This window comes from Oenanthe melanoleuca, chromosome 7, assembly GCF_029582105.1.
Source record: "Oenanthe melanoleuca isolate GR-GAL-2019-014 chromosome 7, OMel1.0, whole genome shotgun sequence".
In the NCBI taxonomy this organism is placed as follows: Eukaryota; Metazoa; Chordata; class Aves; order Passeriformes; family Muscicapidae; genus Oenanthe; species Oenanthe melanoleuca.
In genome coordinates, this window is record NC_079341.1 from 22,056,660 (window position 1) to 22,075,513 (window position 18,854).

At 58.4% G+C, this 18,854-nt stretch overlaps 1 protein-coding gene across 1 annotated transcript; it reads right to left on the bottom strand.

Moving 5' to 3' along the window:
* Nucleotides 1–6,273: 6,273 nt before the first annotated feature.
* On the bottom strand, nt 6,274–18,455 carry WNT6 (Wnt family member 6). Its single transcript, XM_056496445.1, has 4 exons — nt 18,379–18,455; nt 10,128–10,348; nt 7,033–7,334; nt 6,274–6,770 (listed from the first exon to the last, which is right to left on the bottom strand). The coding sequence occupies exons 1-4, from the start codon at nt 18,453–18,455 to the stop codon at nt 6,309–6,311; spliced, it is 1,062 nt and encodes a 353-aa protein (XP_056352420.1). The 3' UTR covers nt 6,274–6,308.
* Between the last annotated feature and the right edge of the window lie 399 nt (nt 18,456–18,854).

Consider the following 18,854-nt stretch of genomic DNA (forward strand, 5'->3'; position numbering starts at 1 on the left):
CTCCATCAGAACTCCTTTCCAGCACCTCAGCTGGCTCTGTTCCCCCTTTCCTCCTGGCATATGCCTTCCTCTAGCCCCTTCTGCCTTTTGGTAAGCAGCTTCCAAGGCCCTGGACATCATGCAGCTTTTCTGAGGTTCTGTGATGTCCAGGAATGACCCACCAGAAATCCATAGCAGGAAAATGGGGGGGTTGAGATCTCTGTGTGTATCGTGCTGCTCCCACTTGTTCTTACAGACTGGCTGTGGGCCCAGAGATGTGACCAGAAGGCAGCACAGAAAGACAACACAATGCTCTGGACAAGCACAGTCCTGGCCATGCTGCAAGCTTGGAAGGGCTGATAGCCTCTGGGACCACCAGGGCCAGCCAGTCTGTGTGTGCAGGTGTGGGAAGGGGAGGCAGCTCTGGTGACACAGGGTGGGGCTGAAGGGGTGCAGGGGGAAGCTCTGGGGAATCTTAAAGTGAGGGGAAGCTTGGATGAGGAGAAGGAGGAGGAAGGGGAGGATTGCTGAGAGCCCATGCAACCATGCATTTACCCAGCTTCTGCCATCCTGAAGCACAGGTCTCCTCACTCCCCTGCCCGGCAGCACCCCTGGGACTGGAGCGGCAGCCACGTGAGTCAGGGCTGGGTGTGGGGTCAGGGTGACCGTGCCTTTTGCGGCAGCATTACTCACCATGTCAAACTTCCCCAGCCCAGCAGCACTGCAGCCCCCAGCATCAGTGCCTCCCTGCTGGCTCACACCCACAAGCTGCCCGAGTCTGCTGGGTGTGACTCAGGACCAGGCTCACGGCCGCTGGTCTGGCCCGGCCAGTCCTCCCAGCTGCCGGGGGCGGGGGCGCTGCGAGCCCGGGGCGGTGGGCAGTGCCAGCAGCAGCGCTCAGCCTCGCTGCCTCGCGTCGGGGTGGAAAGGCAGCACCTGGCCATCCCTGCGAGCATCCTTGCAGTGAGGCAGATCTTCCCTCCCATCTTCCTCCCAGCACCTGGCAGAGGCTGCCTGGGTCACAGCAGGGTGCAGGGGAGGAGCTGGAGCCCGGCTGTGGTACCACCATCCGTGGGGCTGGAGCACGTCCCCAGGCACGCTGCCTCCCACACTCCACAGGGACACCCCATGGCAGAGCTGCTATGACCACCATGGGGGATCCCAACCCTTGCACTGCCTTAGGCAAGGAGAGCACGTCCCCAAAAGGACCAGGCTGCTGGCTGAGGCAGCAGGGAGGTGGCTGGACAGGGCTGCCCAAGCACATCTGTGCAGGGCTGCTGCAGGTGCCTCTTGTGGGGAGGGATGCACAGCCACAAGAATAGGTGGGAGTGCTGGTCCCCATGTGGAGTGATCAGGGCATGAAGCCAGCTCAGCAATCACTTTTCCTGCAGCTCTGCCTTCCAGGGGTAGGCACAGGCAGATCCCCTACCCTAGAGATGGAGGATGGCTGCTGCCTTTGCTACAGGGTAAGTAATGAGGCCATGGAGTGGAAGATACTTGAATAAGGTGAGATTTTGGCAGTCAGAAATAAGACCCAGGAGTGAGAGAACCTCTGCTCTACCCTTCTTCTGGGGTGGGGGAGCTAAGGAGTGCCCTGGTGTCAGGCATCTCCCTGATAGCCTCCAGAGCCCACTGCCCTCACAAACACTGCTTGGTGTGGGCCAGGCCAGCACAGCCAGTCCCAGGATGCTGGAGTTATGTGGACAGAGCAGGGCCCAGACACCAGTGTTGGAGAAGTTCTGACAGCAAAAGGAGGTACACAGACCCCTGATGTTCATAGGCAGTGTCTCCAAAGAGCTGTCTGGGGTCCTTGTGCACCCCATCTCCTGACCCTCGAGGGCTCACACCTACTCTCTGCACTCTGCTTTAGGTAGCCCAACATGTTCCCTTGCCTGAGTGCTCAGAGATGTGCAGCAGAGCTGGCCTGGACACCTCCCAGTACCCATGTCCCCCATTCCAGAGGCAACCACTGCACACACAGAGTCCCAGAGACAGGGCAGAGCCAGGAGGAGCTGGTTTGGGTCAGCAGAACACCCATAATGGGCAGGGGTGAGCCAGGCCCTCGTGGGCAGGTTGGGGTTCGTGTGTGCTCCCGGCTGCCTGGGTGGCATCTATCACTGAGAAATGGAGTGAGGACAGAGGACAGTTACAGGCAGCTCCCTGGAGGGAGCAGCAGAGCCTGGAGAAGGAGAGTGAGAGGCCTCCCAGGAGAGCAGGGCTGGGCAGGCAGGACCCAGCTCTGCTGCTGGCCAGGCAGCCCCTGCTCAGCAACAAGCAGTGAGCCAGCAGTGCAACCACAGGAAAAGGGTTTCACACAGGTTTTGGGTGCCACTGTCCAAGCCTGATCACTCAGCTTGGCTGAGCTGGCATCCAGGTTTCTTGGCTTCCCCTCTTAGGACTTATCTGCATGACACCAAACTTTCCTAAAGTGCTTATTTTAGGGGGGCAAAAATATTCTATTTTTGGTCTCAGTTCAGAGAGATTTTCAAGTTTGATTGAATTAATCTGTCCAACTGCTTTCAACTTGGGGAATTGAAGGGAAAAATGCATTCTTCCCATTTGGAAAGAAAATGTAAAAAAAAAGCAAACCAAAAAAGCAAACCAAAAAACCCAACCAAAAACCAAAGTCATTAACATTACAGGAGTCTGGGATTCTCTCTCTCTCTCTCTCTCTCTTTTTCTTTCTTTTTTTTTTTTTTTTTTTAAATCCAATTATTATAAACTTCCTCTTTTTCCCTTGGGAAGATCCTGAAAGTTTTGCAATGTAAACTGTCCAGTAGCAGGGATCTGGGCTATACACGCACATCTACAGCCACACCCCCCAGACTCTCCAGCTACTCATTGCACCCACACAGCCACCCTTGTGCACCCCTGGCTTTCACCAGCCTGGCCCAGAACAGAGTCCTGCTTGACCCCTGCCCACGGGAGCACAGGGATGGGAATCAGGGGGTTGTACACTCACACACACGCACTCCTGGGCCCGTTCTCCCAAGTACAATCCCATGCACACCCACACACACAAATCCACATGAGCAGCTCCCCAGGCACAGCCACTTGCACAACCCAGTAAACCTCCATGAGCCCCCACACAGCCACATTAATGGAGCCATAGAATCATTTCAGCTGGAAAAAACCTCTAGGAACATCGAATCCAGCTGTAAACGTCTAACTGCCGTGTTCACCACTAAACCCTGTGCCCACTCCCATGTTCCCCATGCATCCTCCCATCCCATCCCATCCCATCCCATCCCATCCCATCCCATCCCATCCCATCCCATCCCATCCCATCCCATCCCATCCCATCCCATCCCATCCCATCCCATCCCATCCCATCCCACGATCCCGTGCCGCAGCGCCCCCTGGCGGCCTCCTGCCGCTGCGCCGCCCGCTCTGCCCCACATCCAGGGTTGCCATGGCGACGGCAGGGATGCTGCGCACCCCAGGCCGGGAGCTGCTCGGTCTTGAGGGGTTCAGGAGGCTCCTGGGGTCTAGATGGCTGCAGGACTTCTAGGAATCTGGGGGATTCCTGGAGCACTTCTGGGGACCTGAGGAGTAACTGCCCTTGGGGGTGCTGGGGTGTGTTAGGAATCTGGGGTGAGGTCCTGTGTGGTGGGGAGCTCCTGGGGAGCTGTGGAGGTCTGGAGAATTGGGATTTACAGGGGGCTCTGCTGTTCAGCCCTTTCCAGATCACTGGGTCAGTCCAGACCCTGACAGGCTACTGGCAGCATTTGCCTGTGTCAGGGCTTCTCCTGGTTATCAAAGGAATGGATTTGGCTTTGCCAGATCAGGAGCTGTGGTAAGGAGCTGTCAGCCTCCACAAGAGCTGTCCCTTTTCCCCACCTGGGCAGAGAACAATGCACACAGCCCAACTGGTTTGCACACTCATGAGAGGCTCACAGGCAAACTCGTGGATGTGCAGAGGAGTTACCCCACAAGCATACCATTGTGCTTCCCCTCCACATTTGTGTCTTCTGTGATCTCCATCCTTCAGGAGCTGTGATTTGGGGCAGTGGCAGAGAGGACACAGGTCAGATACCTTACTCAAAAGCACTAAATGTCTTCCCAGGGGTTTATCCATTGCCACATCTCCAGAGCCATGTCCATGGAGCCCAGAGCAGGAAAGCAGCCCACTGTGGGGGAGCTGAGACAGAATCCAGAGAAGGAACTTGCCAAATGTTGAAGCTCAGACTGTGAACATCTCATAGAGGGTTTCAGAATCCCCTTATAGGCAGTCTCAGCTATGGTTCCAGAGGACAGCATGGGTGACCTAAAGTTTCACAGGATCTGCCTGAACTGACGTCTCCTGACAGGCAGTCCAGAGTGCTCAAGTGCATCCATCCAGAGGGACCTGCAGAGCCTATGGAACAGATCCACACATCTTCCAGCACACAACTTTTGCAACTCTCCAGCTCCCTTCCTAGAGGTCCTCCCTGTCCCAGACACACTTGAGGAAACACAATATGACATGCAAACATACTCTCACAAAGGCTCACATGGGGACAGTGTCACTGATGCACACACACTTTCAATTTGCTGTGTATTCATAGAAATGCAGAATACATGGGCCAACATATTTACACACCCACGAGGGGCTCACACACACAGTGATGGGTTATACAATCTCACATGCACGTGTATGGTCATGAACAAGCATATTCATGCTACCTGTGCATGCACACACACCAAACTGCTTGCATGCACAGGTACCTTCCCCTGCACCCACCCTGCCCTGCTCACACCCACCCGTGTGTTCCCATGGTGGGTGTGGGGACAGGAGTTCCTGAGAGCCCTGTGTGCCTCCCTTCTCCCAGCACCACTGTGGCCAAGTCAGAAGGGAATTTCCAGCTGCAAAGCTGCAGCTGGCAGATTTAGAGATTCCCTCCCCAGTGATTGCTGGGCCAAGTTAATGGTTCACCAGCACCTTGCTTCTGGCTATTCCTGCTGGCTGCCTGGGGTGGGCGAGGAAGGACCCACTGGTGGGCATCTCCAGCACCTGTGCAGCCTCCCTTGCCTTGCAGTCTGCCCAGCACTGTGAGCTCTGCTTTTACCCTGCCTGGCAGTACCCAGCACATGGGGCATTGCCCACCTCAGCTACCTCAGCTTATAGCTCTCTTGAAGAGGGGTGGACAGGAAAGCCCCCAGTGTCCAGCACTGCTGCAATGTGGAAGGCAGGCCCAGGAGCATGGATCTCTCTTCCCAGGCTCTCACTCTGCTGACATCCCTCTGGGGAGCCTCAGCTCAGTGGGGCATTGCCAGCTGAGCAGGCACTGCACGCACACATTCCACTCTGCAGTTACCTAAACCCCTGTGCTGGGTAACCCTGGAGAAACCAGTTCCTGTGGGCTCCTTGCAGCATGGGAGGGACCCCCTCAGAGATCCCTGGAGCCCCTGGAACAGAGGCTTGGCAGCTTGCCTTGCTGGGCAGCCACGCAGGCTGCTCCTCACCCTGTGTTTGTCCATGACAGGACAAACAGGTTGATGGCTGATCAGGTTATCAAGACATACATGCCTGGCACCCTGCCATCCAGGTGGGGTTGCACGTGGCCCATGGCATGCCAAGTGAATGCCTTGCATGCCACCAAGCCAACAGTGCCAGCGCTGTCCAAGGCTTCTGTGTGCCAGGCTCTGCAGCAGGGGCTGCAGTGACTGTGGCTGAAGTGAAAAGAATACAAGGTCCCTTCAAGAAAGTCAGAGCACAACACCATAGCGTTAGGGCTGCTAGGTGTACCTCCAGCATGAGGCATGAGTGGAGGCACTGTGGAGTGCAAACATCCCAGGTCAGGTGGTGGCAGGACACAAACTGGCACCACAAGCAATGACAGCTGTGGATGATGGGAGGAGAGCACTCAGGCAATGGAAACAGCACAGCAGGGCAGGAGAGTGCCCATGCCCTCATCCACACTCATCTTCGGGCTCAACAACCACAGAGAGTAGATTAAAAATGAGCTGGACTCTGCCACAGGTCCCAGCAAGGTCAGAGGCTGGCAGGAGTGTGACTGACTGGGACTCACAGCTGGGGCAGGACAGCTCCCTGGCTAGTCCCATTCCAGTACGGTGGTCAGCGCTTCTCAGCCCTCCCCAGGAAGCGCTGAGGCACACCAGCTTTAAATAGCTTTATTAGTGGAAGCCCTGTGCCCACAGCTCCCCCCACGGGGCCGTGTGGCTGCCGGGCAGCCCGGTGCTGCCCTCTGGGGAAGCCAGCACTGCCCAGAGCGCAGAGCTGAGCTCACCCACGCTGACCCTGCCGCTGGCTCCACCTGTCTCTGTCCCAGGGGGGCCTTGTGAGCCTGGAGTGGCCTCCCGAATTGTCCTCGCCTGACCCCAGGCTGTCAGATGCAGAGGCTGAGCTCCTGGCGGACGGAGCACTTGCGGCACTGCACCACGCAGCACCAGTGGAAGCGGCACAGGCAGTTCTCCTCCAGCACCACCGTCTCGTCCCGGTGCCCCCTCCCGCAGCACAGCAGGTCGCACCCGCTCGTGTCCATGGCTGTGCTGTTGCACACACGGCCCCTGGTGCCCAGCGAGCCTGTCTTGCGGTTCGCCGAGCAGAAATCGGGTGAGTCGGCCGAGTAGATGAGGTCCTGTTTATCGGGAGGTTTGATGTTGTCACCCACAGGGATGAGGGTTTTCCCGTCGTTGCCTCCCATCACCTTGAAAGCCCCGTTGAAGCGCTCGAGCAGGCGGTCCCCCACCTCTCGGAAATGGGGCATCTTCCTCCAGCAGGTGCGCAGGGTGCAGGAGCCCGACAGCCCGTGGCATTTGCACTCTGTCCTCATGTAGCTGCGCACCGCCTGGGGAACAGACAGCCACGCTCAGCCCTCGGCTCCCTCTCCCGCTGCCCAGCACCCCCAGCCAAAACCCTGCCTCTTGGTGCTGCCCTGGGGGCTGGAGAGTGGCCTGAGGGGGTTCCAAAGCGCCTCCAAAGGATACCCTAAAGATATTGGGCCATATTTCAGCCAAAGCTGGTGCAGGGTCATGACTTGGGAATGCTGAAGGCAGAGGGCTGGGTAGGGGCACAAAGGGTGCAGGGGGCAGGGAGTGCAGGGGCCTTACCAAGCGCCCGGCTTCATTGTTGTGCAGGTCGATAAGAGCTCGGATGTCATTTTTGCCTTTCTTGTTCTTGGCATCCATGAACTGCTGGGATTTCTCGTAGCCAAACTGCACGTCGTCCCCACAGCCCCCCCACTCCCAGGCGGTGCCCTCGGTGCCTGGCCCCGCCGTGGGCGAGGGGGGGGCCCGGCTCCGTGTCAGCTCGCAGCCACACTGCAGCAGCTCGCCCATGCTGCAGGCCTGCGTGATGGCGTGGCTCACCCCCGCCGCCGTGATGGCGTACACGAAGGCTGTCTCACGGATATCTGCAGGAGAACGGACAGGGCCGGCATGGGGGTCAGCTCCAGCAGGCAAAGCTCCCCCCCAGCTGACATCCCAGCTCAGACCCCCCCCTCCTCCCTTCTTCATATGCCAGTGGTGCTTATCCCTGGGTGATACACCCACCGTGGACAGGCTGCCTGGAGCAGGAGCTGCCTCTCACAAGCAGATTTTAAGACTGTGGGGGACAGTAAGGCCCTGCCAGTGTTCCTCCACCCAGATGAAGGAACAAATCTCCCACCTCCTCTTGCCAGTCTGCGTGCTGCCCCATAGGAAAGAGAGAAGCTCAGAGAGCAGAGGGTAGTCCCAGGTGACCAGGTGGTACCCACATCTTCCTCATACTACCCGGCAATATCCCTCCAAGCAGTAAAAATCCCAACCCCAGCTCCAGACTGGCACCTGGAAACAAACACTGCAAGGGATACTGAGGGTGCCACTCACCCTCTAAAGGGCAGCAGTGATGAAGCTCTGCTGCCTGCTCTCCCCCACTACCCTCTTTGCCATGGGGAGCTGCCTGCCTCCCTCTCTCCACCGGCACAGCCTCCACCCTGCAGGATTATTTATTATTAGTATTTGCTCCTGTCTCTCTCTGCTCCGGGACACGAATTCCAAGCATCTTTCCCCTGCCCGGACCTGCCGCTCGCAGCCGCAGCCAGCGGGGGATTCTGGCAGCAGGGGTGCGGCGCCCTGCTCGGGGGGTCCGCGCTCCCCCTGCGCCGTGCCAGCCCAGCTCTGCCCACCCAAATGCCAGGGCAGGCTGGCCCAGGGTGCTGGCCTGCAGGGGATTCCTCGGGAGGGAGGGGAAGGTGGGTTTTGGGGGGTGTCCCATCCCTCCATCTTCAGTATTCTGGCTTGGGGAGGCTGCAGGAAGAGGGATACCAGAGCACCATGAGCAGCTCCTGCAAAAGCCCACGCAGCACTTGCATCCCTCTGATGTTAGCAGGAACTGGGCACACCAGTGCCTTTCTGGCAGTGCCACCGAGGGGGCACCACCCCCTCCCCAGGCCCTCCTGCCCCCACAAGCCACCCGACCACCCGCCTGCTCCCACCTGGGATTGGCAGAACCCCCAGCAGACAGCCCAAAGCTGGCGGAGGTGCCCATGCCACCCTGCCAGCCGGGCCCTGGGGGGATGCTGCTCCTCTGACAGTTCCTCCAGACACGTGGCTGCCCCCAAGCCAGCCTGCCCTGGCATGCCACACCTGGCACGGGTGGCAGCAAGGGAAGAGGGGACAGCCGTGACTGTGCCAGGGAGGCCGTGGCCAGGAATGAGAGGTTTGCAGCATCCTTGGATAGAAAAGGATATTGGATGGGAGGTACCCATCTGATGGAACTGGCAACCCCAAAAATGCAGGGATACTTTATGCAGTAGCTGCAGGTTTACAGGGAGGGCTTCTGAACCCATCTTGTTGCTCTGGGGAACTCCATACCTCTAACTGGGTTGCCCCATGTCCTCAGAGTGCCAGGGACCCACAAATACACCACTGTCCCTATGACACTGCTTGTCTCTATCAGCCCAGCAGTGAGGCTGGACCAATGTGGTGGCCCCACCAGCATCCCCATGTGCCTGTGCCTCCTCCAACACAAGCTGTTCCTGGGTACCCAGCAGCTCATCTGCCAGTACCTTTCACTCACCACCTGGTCTGGCCCTGCATTCTGGCAGCACCCCACTTCCAGCCCAGCTCCCTGCCTGGCACAGATCCAACCTACCTCACTGCCAGGTTGTGGTGAGAATAGGTGACTCCAGAGGCAAGAGTGTCCCTCATATGCCCTGACTCTCTGCCTCTTGACAGAATACACCTTCCTGTGTTGGGGGGAACCCACATCTGCAAATCAGCTTTTTAAATGAGCCTATCCCCCTCCCATGGGTCAGTGTCTCCCTCGAGGCTTCAGCTCTGACCCCCACTAGTATCTGCAGTCACTTGGGTGCCCAGGGCCCACCGACCTTTCCAGTTCCTCCAGGAATGTCACCTTGAGCCCCCTGCATGGCCCATGGACATACCCGCTTTGCCTCAGGCTGGCCATGCACCAACAGATGTGACAGCTGAGGAGACTGGGGATTGTTCCAGCATCTTCCTTTGCCACAGCACAGGGATCAACAAGGGAAGAGGGGCAGGTCTAAACTCACCTCCCACTGAGTGATCCTACCAAGGTGTTTCAAGCATCCCCCTTGCTTGGATCACCATCCACTCCCAGCCTCACCCATGGGTGCCCTATTGCTCTGCCCTTGCTCTGATTTTGATGCAGCTGGGCCTGGCTTGGACCACTGCATCCACTGTCTGAGACCTGCACATACCTCCCTGCCTCCCAGCCCTGTTCCTCAGGGTGACATCAGGGTGCCCATACAGGGACAGGGACAGGAGGCAAACACTCCTCTCCTCTGCTCCCTGCAGGGTCAGGAGGAGGGATGTGAAGGGCACCCACGGGGTGAGGGGCAGCTCCCAATGGCTGTGCACTGCCTCCCACCCGGGCCCCTTCCCACAGCACACCCTGGGGTCCCGGGGGAGCAGTAAATCACTGCCAGACGAGGGTGCATTCTTGGGCTTCATGAAGCCCCGCACTGTCTGGGAGCATTGGTAATTGCTTCATTACAACACAGGGAGACATGTCCCGGCAGTAAAAGCTCAGTGTGACTGCACCGGGGAGCACTGAGCAACCCCCTACATGCACACACACACACACAAGCAGCTTTGCACGCCAAGACTCCAGGAGTCCCAGGGAGGTGCGTGACCAGGCTGGGGTCTTTTTGGGAAATGGGAAGCTGAGGAAGTGCTGGCCTTACCCTGCTGCAGGATCTTGCCGAAGTACTTGCTGTGGCTGGTGCAGTTCCAGCGGCGGAAGCGGAATTGGTACTGGCACTCCCGGACGCCCAGCTTGGTGCCCTTGGCCACCTCCTGCACAATCTCTGGCTCCAGCTGGCACAGCTCTGCCTGCTTGCCCGCCAGCCGCTTCGTCTTGCGGCAGATGCTGTTGGGGTCCATGACCAGGGGGCTCCCCACTGCCCTGCAGGAGGGGACAGCGAGCAGAGCAAAACCAGCACCCAAGCCCAGGAGAGACCAGGGTGTGGATGGGACAGGACCAGATCTACTCCCAGGGACGGAGCGAGGCTGTAGGGCAGTGCCAGCTCCATGCTGAGCCTGGGTGACAAGGGGACAGAGAGATGTATGCAGTGGGAGCAGGACAATAGGTAGGTCACCCATGCAATGGACCTTGCCCTGTCCATCCATTTGGGGAATGGGGGGGATCTCCAGCCGTGGGACAGGCTATACGAAGATGCTGGCATATACCTCTCTACATCTTTGGGGACATCTATGGGGACATCAGTGGGGGTGATAGTGTCAACCCCAACAGGAGATGGCTATTGTGCTACTCAGAAATATTGTGCTACTCAGCCTCTGCTCTTTGGGGCTGGCAATGACCTAACCCAGTCCTGGCATTGCCATGTGACTGATGCCTGATGCAGCTGCGTCTCCCGGAGCTGTGGACACAAGGAGCCCAGCCAGCATTCTTGCTGTGTTCCCCCTCTCCGTGGGGGCTTGTTGCTTTACCCCGTGGGAGACTAGATGAATGACCTTGCCTCTGATAAAGCCCCTCGGCTGCTGGCCAGGATCCTGTACTCACCTCCCTAAATCCAGGCACTGACTCCAGGGAATGGAGCTGCAGGCGGGTGCGGGAGTGCAGGGGAGGGATGCAGGTGGCATCGCCAGCTTTGCCAATGCCAGTGAGGGAGGGCAAGTCTTGGCTGGGCCCACGTCAGAGGCAGCTCCTCCTTGCCAGCACAGCTGGAGTGAGGTGCCTGGTTCCCTGGCCCTGAAGGCAAAGTCTGAGCACAACACTGCGCTCCCCGGTGCGCCATCAGCTACAGAAGCTGCTGTGCTTTCCCCACACATTTCGCCCGGAGTGCCCTCCCCGGCACAGCTCGCGCAGCTGCAGCGCCCTGCCTCGTGCTGGCGTGGGCGATGCTCCAGCTCTGCCACGGGCAACTCAGCCATGGGCCACACGAATTTAGCACACCCTAAACTCAGCCCACCCTTGCCTCCAGCGCTGCTCCTGTGGGCTCATCCTGCTCAACAACATGATTTTCGTGGCCATGGATGCCCACAGAAGCTCAGGGCTGAACCCAGCATACCCCAGGAGCAGGACATGCCTGATGATTGGGAGGCTACATTCCCTGGGATTTCCTGGGGAGCAGCGCTTGGGCGGCCCGTGCCTCCTTCAGCCCCACTCACTGGAGAGCATCAGCTGCACAGCTTTCAAACCCAGAGCTTTATAGTCTGGCCAAGCCCCAGGGGCTCAAAAATCACAAGCTGAATCTCAGTGTTTAACTGTGTTCTGGGTTTCCTTTTCTCTCTTGTGCAGCTGTGGGGCTGTGTTTGGGACACCAGGCTGCAGTACTCTGCTTGCAATCCTGTCCCCAGTGCAAACCCCCTCCAAGCCCCTTGTTTGAAGCTCAAGGCCCTGCCAGGGTCCCCCTGCCTCATGTCAGGCTCCCCAGCTGCCTGGATCTCCTTCCCACCAGACCTCAGCTGGGCTTAGAGAGGACGTGCCCTCTCTCACAGCCTGGAAAGAGAGCCCTTATGCTTTGGCTGGAGGTTTAAAGGTTAAACAGCTCAACAGAGAGGAATTGCCTGGAAAGGAAATTTCCAGCAGGGAAACTGAGGCAAGCCCACACTCCTGCCAGGGACAACCCATCTCCCTTTGCTCCCGGCAGCTTGGTTTCCCTCTGCTATATGATTCACATAGACCTCTGCAAAGGGATGGGGCAGCTAGGGGAGCATCACTGAGTTTGCCTGGCACAGATCCTCCATAGATGGGGAAACTGAGGCCCACGTGGAAAGTGACCAGAAAATCTGTCCAGTCTCATTCCATGATGACCACACAGGGATCCAAGCCTCCATGTTGGTCTCCAAGCTCGCTGTCCTTTGTGAGCACGGGCTCCCAACATCTACAGCAGGATGGCGGAGCTTTGGCTGCCTGCGCCGGTGCAGTGGGGAAGAGGGGGAGCCGGGATGGGACTTTCATTAAGAGATGACTCTTTGTACTCATATAAAAACGATGCGCCAGCCCCCCGGGGCCGTCAGATCAAATGCTGAACTGTGGCTCACCCCAGCCCGCCGGATCAGGCCGGGAAGCAGAGCTCAGCCCCGCGGGTCTGGGGGGTGATGGGCGGCCCACCGGCTCCACGGGGGTCCCCACCCATGGTCCAAGGCTGGTGGGAGAGCGCGGGAGCTTTCTGTCCGTCCGGCGAGGCGTGGGGTGGGCTGCCTAAGCCCAACGCGATATTAATTTCCGCTGGACTCCGCTTTCTGGCACGGGGAGGCTGCCGGGAGCCCAAGAGCTGTTTTGCTTTGGAGGGTTCAGAGAGGGGGGGAGAATGGAGGGAGACAAGGGCAAGAAAAATGCTGCCAAACTGCTACCACTTTGGCAAGGGCTCCGGCGCAGGGCCCAGATCTGCCTGAGCTTGTCCCGCTCCAAGGCCTCCCGCATCTACAATTAAGGTGCCCCACCTCTGCTGCCGGGCACTCCTCCCCCTGCCCTGGTGAAGGAGCAGGGTCGCCAGCCCGGCTCCCCGCAACTTGCCTGGGGCACCCCGGCCCCCTGGTGCCTCCTGCCTGGGAGCCCCCAGCCAGGCTCAGCAGCACAGCAGCATCCCTCCCACCTGCCCCTGGTGCCCTTTGCTGGCTGCCAGAACTGCTGCTGGGGGCCTCTGTCTCACCCCAAAAGCCAATGATCATGAGGCCCACTTTCCAACCTCCCAGCACCCCTGTGTAAGGGAAACAACCCTATTGCTGAAAGGGGAGACTGAGGCACAGAAAAGGGGCTGCAAGCCATTGCCCACCTGCTGCTGTCACCCCTTGGGCTGCCACAGCCGCAGCCTGAGCCCAGTCCCAGTGGCGCACGTCAAACAGGAGTCACTGGGGTTTCTGATGCAACCCCTGTGCTCTGGATGCTGTGCCTGCTGCAACAGAGCCGGGGGTTCCTAAGAGCCATAATCACCATTTTTTTCCAGCTCAGCTCTTAGTCATGGAGCTTCCAGTATGTCCCAGTCATTCCTAGCCAAAATCACGGACCAAGGAGCCTGGGCCAAGTCACCATCTTCTCCTGGGGCATGGGGATGATGTGGAGCAGGACTTCTGGCCCCTGCCAGCAGACCATTATGGAGGGGAGCCAGTGGGGTCCTAGTTTGCAGGAAGCCAAGGGAGTGAGGCTGGTAGAACTATGGCGTGAGAAGGAGGATAGTCAGCTCTCAAAGGTGGCACCTGTGGGAGAGCAGTGGTTGGGCCGTGCCAGCTCCATGTGGGATCTGACTGGCCTGCACCCAGTGAGTATTGCTGCCTGGGCACTCCCAAGTGGCGAGGAGACTGCTCTAGGGTAGTAAGGCTTTGTCTTGCCTCACATGCAGGTCTCTACCCCAGCTTCTGGAAGCCTTCAGCAGGTTACTGGGTTACCTGGGTCATGACTCTGAGCCCACAGGTAATTCTGCACCCACCTGGAGAGGTAAGAACTGTGGGATGACAGCCATGGAGAACTGACCTCCATCCCTGGAGACATAGGTCACCCCACGCCCTACACAATGATGTCACACTGAGTGACAGCCTAAAAGTCAAGCCCAAAGGGAGCCTGTCTCTTTCCAAGCCGTGCAAATGGGGCAAGGGGGACACGCAGATGAATTTTCACCCATCCAGCTTTCCTACAGCCCATGCAGGCTTGTGGCGGGCACTCAGCCCCTCACCCGGGGCAATGCGTGGGTGCTGCCACTCACTGGGGCAGCTGGGTGTGGAAACGGAGCAGGAGGCCCGTGAGGGTGTGGTGAGTAAGCAGCAAGTCACTGCCCTGGGGGGCACAGCCAGGGTTTGGCTGCCGAGCAGCACCCGGGGCACTGAGGGAGCAGGAAATGCCATGGGTTGGGAAGAGAAGGGGGACCCCATTCCTTGCCCTTCTCCTTGCAGTTCCTTGGCAAGGATGGCACGCAAACAGCTGGGAAGCTGCCTAAGGGAAAGAGGCTTTGGCATGACATTGCATCAACCCATGGACCTGCTAGCTGCAGGGTCACGCTGAGGCCAGGCTGTCGTGAGCAAAAGCTGCCCAAACTTGTGCTGCAGGTACTGGGGGGATGGAGGAAGCATGCACCTGCAGAGGTGGTCATCCTAAAGCCATGTCCAAACCCTGGAAAGGCTGGGATAAGAAGAAAGAAGTCCACCCACTCATGGTCACTGTGTCCTTCTCCTGGTGCTGACAGAGGCTGGAGCTGACATAGCATGAAGGCTTGGCTAGTTCATGCCCAAATGTGGGTGCCACATGTTGTGGGAGAACCCTGCAAAGCCTGGGAAGATGTCAGGGTGTGCCCAGTACCCTCCTGCATGAGGGGTGTTCAAAGTGTCATGGTTCTGATGCAAAGCCCAGACAAAGCCTCCAGCTGGGGACATGTTAAGGGCATGGCCAGGGAGCCTGGGTGTCACCATGGAAGAGTGGATGTGACCAGGAGCAGGAACAAGGCATGGCACTGGGGAAAGCTCAGCTGCCATGTGGGGGAAAACAAGTAGCCCAATGCTAGAGCCAGTAGTCATCTCAAAGAGTGCAAGAGAAACGTTGTCCCTTTGAAAAACCCAGCAAATCAGCAGCTGCCCCAGCAAGGGCACAGGGAGATGGCACCAGTGGGTCTCCCACGGGGAGATTCATTGCTGCCCATATGGTGCTACTCCAGGGGCACCTGGTGCTGGGGAAGGCTGGGCAGCCCAGTCTGTTGGGCACTGTGGGGTGGCAGCTGTGGGTCAGCAAGCCCAGGGGGTGACTCACAAGGCTCACCCCAGGGGTGCCTGCCCTCCAGCCCTGCAGCCTGCCCTTACAGGCTCTAGCCTTGCAGTGTGGGTGCTGGTCAGGGCAGTGAAGGAGGAGAGACTACTGTTGCATTAAACCACCCAGGGTGTGTGGCTTGAGGGACATGGGACTGGGACCCCCTCAAGGGTACAGCCACAGGGGCTGGTGGAGGGGTCCTCCCTGAGCACCACTGAAGAAGTTCCATGAAAACCTGGAGGTGCACTGCTCTTGTGCATGGAAGGGAAGGGGATGGAGGGCAGGTGTCCATCCCTCAGGGCTCCCTCAGACCCACAGCTGGAGCAGAGTGCATTTCAGCTGGGATTATTTTCTCCCCTGCTTTCTCTTCCATCTTCCAGCTGCTCTCAGCCATGCCCATGGAGAGCCAACAGGCACAGGGAAGCTGGCTTTGCTTGCCCCCATCCCCAGAGTGCCTCTGTTCCTGCAAACACCCAACTGCAAACCGGCTTGGCTGAAATCCTGCCCTGAACCTGCCTGGGGCTCCTCAGGCACTAAGTTTGCCTGTTCTCTATCTCTGCAGCCTCTGGGCCAGCCCAGGAGCCCCAGGCAGTTCCTACCTGTCCTGCTGAGGGAGAAATCACTGTTGCACAAGGAGCTGAGCAAGAAATGCGCAAAGGATAGGGGAGGAGGAAGAAAGAGAATTTACGGAGCTGGTGGAAGCAAGGAAAGCCTAATCCCTGCATCTTGGCACTAATCAAGGTGCCAGCAGCATGTGAGTGACATGTCTTTCATTGGCACTAACCACAGCCTGCTCCCTTTTGCCCTGGAAAGGTCTGTATCTTCAGTGAGCTCTCTGAGGAATCCTAACACAAGGAGGATGCTCTTTCTCAGGCTACCATGTCACTAGCAGGATGTCAGTGGTTGTATGTCATACTTGAATCTTTTTCCATAGAGGCAAACATCTGCCAGGATCCAGATGGGCACAGTTACCCCCCGTGAGTGGCCAGGCCTGGCTGCTTGCCTGGGCTGGGACTGTGCCTCTTGAGCTCCAGCCCAGCTGCAGCCCTCCACACCACTCTCACAAATTAGGTTGTCAGTGGGGGAAAAGTTGGCTTAAACAGGCAACCTCTGTATCCCCCCACCACAAGGATAATGTACTCAGGGGTGGGATGGGGAAGTTGTAAAGACATTTCTTTCTTGGCCAGGGGAAAATGCCCCCTTGGCTAAGAGCCCACAAGTGCCCAGTGATGCACACACAAAGGTGTGCCACCAAAGTCCATATGCATCAGGGACAGTAAGGAACAGCTCTATCAGTGCCACCTGGGGCTTCTAGGAACTCTGGCACAACACACAGCTACTCCCAAGAACCCCTCCCCACCAATAGCAAAACCCACAGACACCAGTGCTACCCAGACCTGGGAGAGGGGACCAGTACCAGGAGCAGGCACATGGGAGGATGCCTATAAATGCCCAGACTCCTCTGCCCTGCACAGGCAGGGCTCCCCAAGATGATTTGGCCCAGGGGCTAAAACCCCAAACTTTGAGGGAAGCAGTTCATGAATCACCCAGCTGCTCCTATGCCCTGTCCCAGGAAGCCTGGCACATCCATTTGGTGGTGCTGGTGGCCTCATCCACCCACCATGTCTTCCCACTCACTGGCTCCAGAGTGAAGCAGAGTGTGAGCTGGTGATCCTCCTGAAGCCACTCCATTGCCCAGTGCATTTGCCGTGCATCAGGCAGCTGAGTTATTTTTCTTAAAATAAAGGTTCCCTTTCTTCTTTTTTAAAAGAAGAAAAACCAAGTTTGACCCCTTGCCCTCCTCTGCCAAATCCTGCTAATCTCCCGAAGTCACTGCTGTCTGTGCACACATGGCACCAGCAGGACCCAGACTCCACAGTGAGATGCAGTTCTGAGCACCTGGGGCAAGGGGCACTGGTACCCCAGCCCCCTGCCCTTATTGATGCTGTCTGCCTGCTCCTGAAATGAAGGCAAAATGAGCTTCTGCTTCACATCTACCTGCTCCAGTCATGGGCAGATGTTCTCAAAGCTGGAGCACAGGGCATGAACTTGGAGATATTGAGGAGGATGGGGCAGAGAAAGCAGGGACAGCTGAAGGGACAGCTGTGTGTGTGTCTGAGAATTAGCCAGGGAAAAACAGCAGGTCTCAGGCAGCAGGAGGGCATATGCCCTTCAATGGCACAGCTACCCTGAGGTAGGTGGCAGGGAGCATGGAGACCCTCCACAAGCACCCTGCCTTGCCCAGGGCTTGCCCTACCTTGCTCTCCCCTCTTCTAGCAAAAATCCAAGGCAAGTCCCTCTCAGACCCATATTAAACCCTTGCCTGGCAATAAACACAGCACTTGGGCTCCAGGGACAAACTCTCAGCTGATGTACAACTGACTGTAGCAGCACCATTTAAACTCACAAAGGCCCCCACTGCAGCCCTGGAGCCAGGGTTAGCAAAGGGAATGGAGATGTGGAATAAATCACTGGTGGGCAGGCAGGGAACCGTGAGGGGAAAGGCTTATGGAGAGCTTTATTTTAGGGGTCAAAAGAGTGTGACAATGTGGAGACGAATAGCCTCAGATAATGAATGATAGCCCGGACGGCACGCCGGGGAGCTGGAATCTAAGCACTTAAAACCGGATAAAGACAGGCTGGGTGAAATTCTTAATAGATTTAAATAGTTCATGTTTCGACAGATACCTGGGCTTTCCAAGGCTGGGTCCCAGTTCTGTGCCTGTAATGAATCCCCCACCCCCTCTGGTATCCTGCGAGGCACCGTCTCTGCCTTTGATGAGGGCACCATTACAAATAGGGGTTTTGTCCCTGCTGTGTCCAAGCCACCATTCAGGGGGGACACTGTAGGGACCCTAAGGCTTTTAATTAAATTTGACTTATTGGAGGGGTCTGGAAGCCACTAAGCCCCCTTGCCCACCCCTCAGGCATACAAGCCTCCCAGGCCGTGGGCTGGGGGGTGTGGGGAGGCAAAGTGCAAGTCTCACCACGGGACCTGTGAGCCCCATACTCCTGGGGATCCCCCAGCCTGCTGCCCCCAACACACTTTTGTCCCCAAAGCCCAGCAGTATGTGGGTGCCCCAATCGGGATCAGAGCAGCCAGTGAGCAGCAATCCCATCCAAGTGGTGCTTGGGTGTAGGGGACTCTGCTGTCCCCCAGCTGGAGGGGGACTACCCCCGGAGATCGAGATAGCCTGTGCACCCTCCTGCTCACCCACCCCCCGGGATGTCCTACTCACCACCAGAGCCCGATGATGTTCGCGGGGCAGAGGAGGATGAAGAAGAGCCCCAGCTGGGTCCGGGAGGAAGGCAGCATCCTGCCAGGACTGAGGAAAGCGTGGAACTCTCAGCGCGCCACTCTCCGGGAGCCGGGCAGCCCCGAGGTCCGGCCGGGGCCCCGGCGGGTGGGTGCCCGCTGCGTCCCTCGGCCGGGCCGGGCCGGGCCGGGCAGGCAGCGCCGTCCGGGCCGGGCTGGGCTGGGCTGGGCTGGGCTGGGCAGGCACCTCCGGGCGGCTGGAGCGCGGCGCGGAGGCTGCTCCGGAGAAGGAGGAGGAGGAGGGACGGGGCTGCGAAAGCATCTGCTCCGACAGGGAAACCGGAGCCCGGGGGGACGGACAGGGCGGGCCGGGCGGGGGGACTCCCGGGTGCCAGGCTCCGTTCGCAGCGCAGAGCCACGGACGCGGTGTGGGCACGGGCACCCTCCGGTAGGAGACGG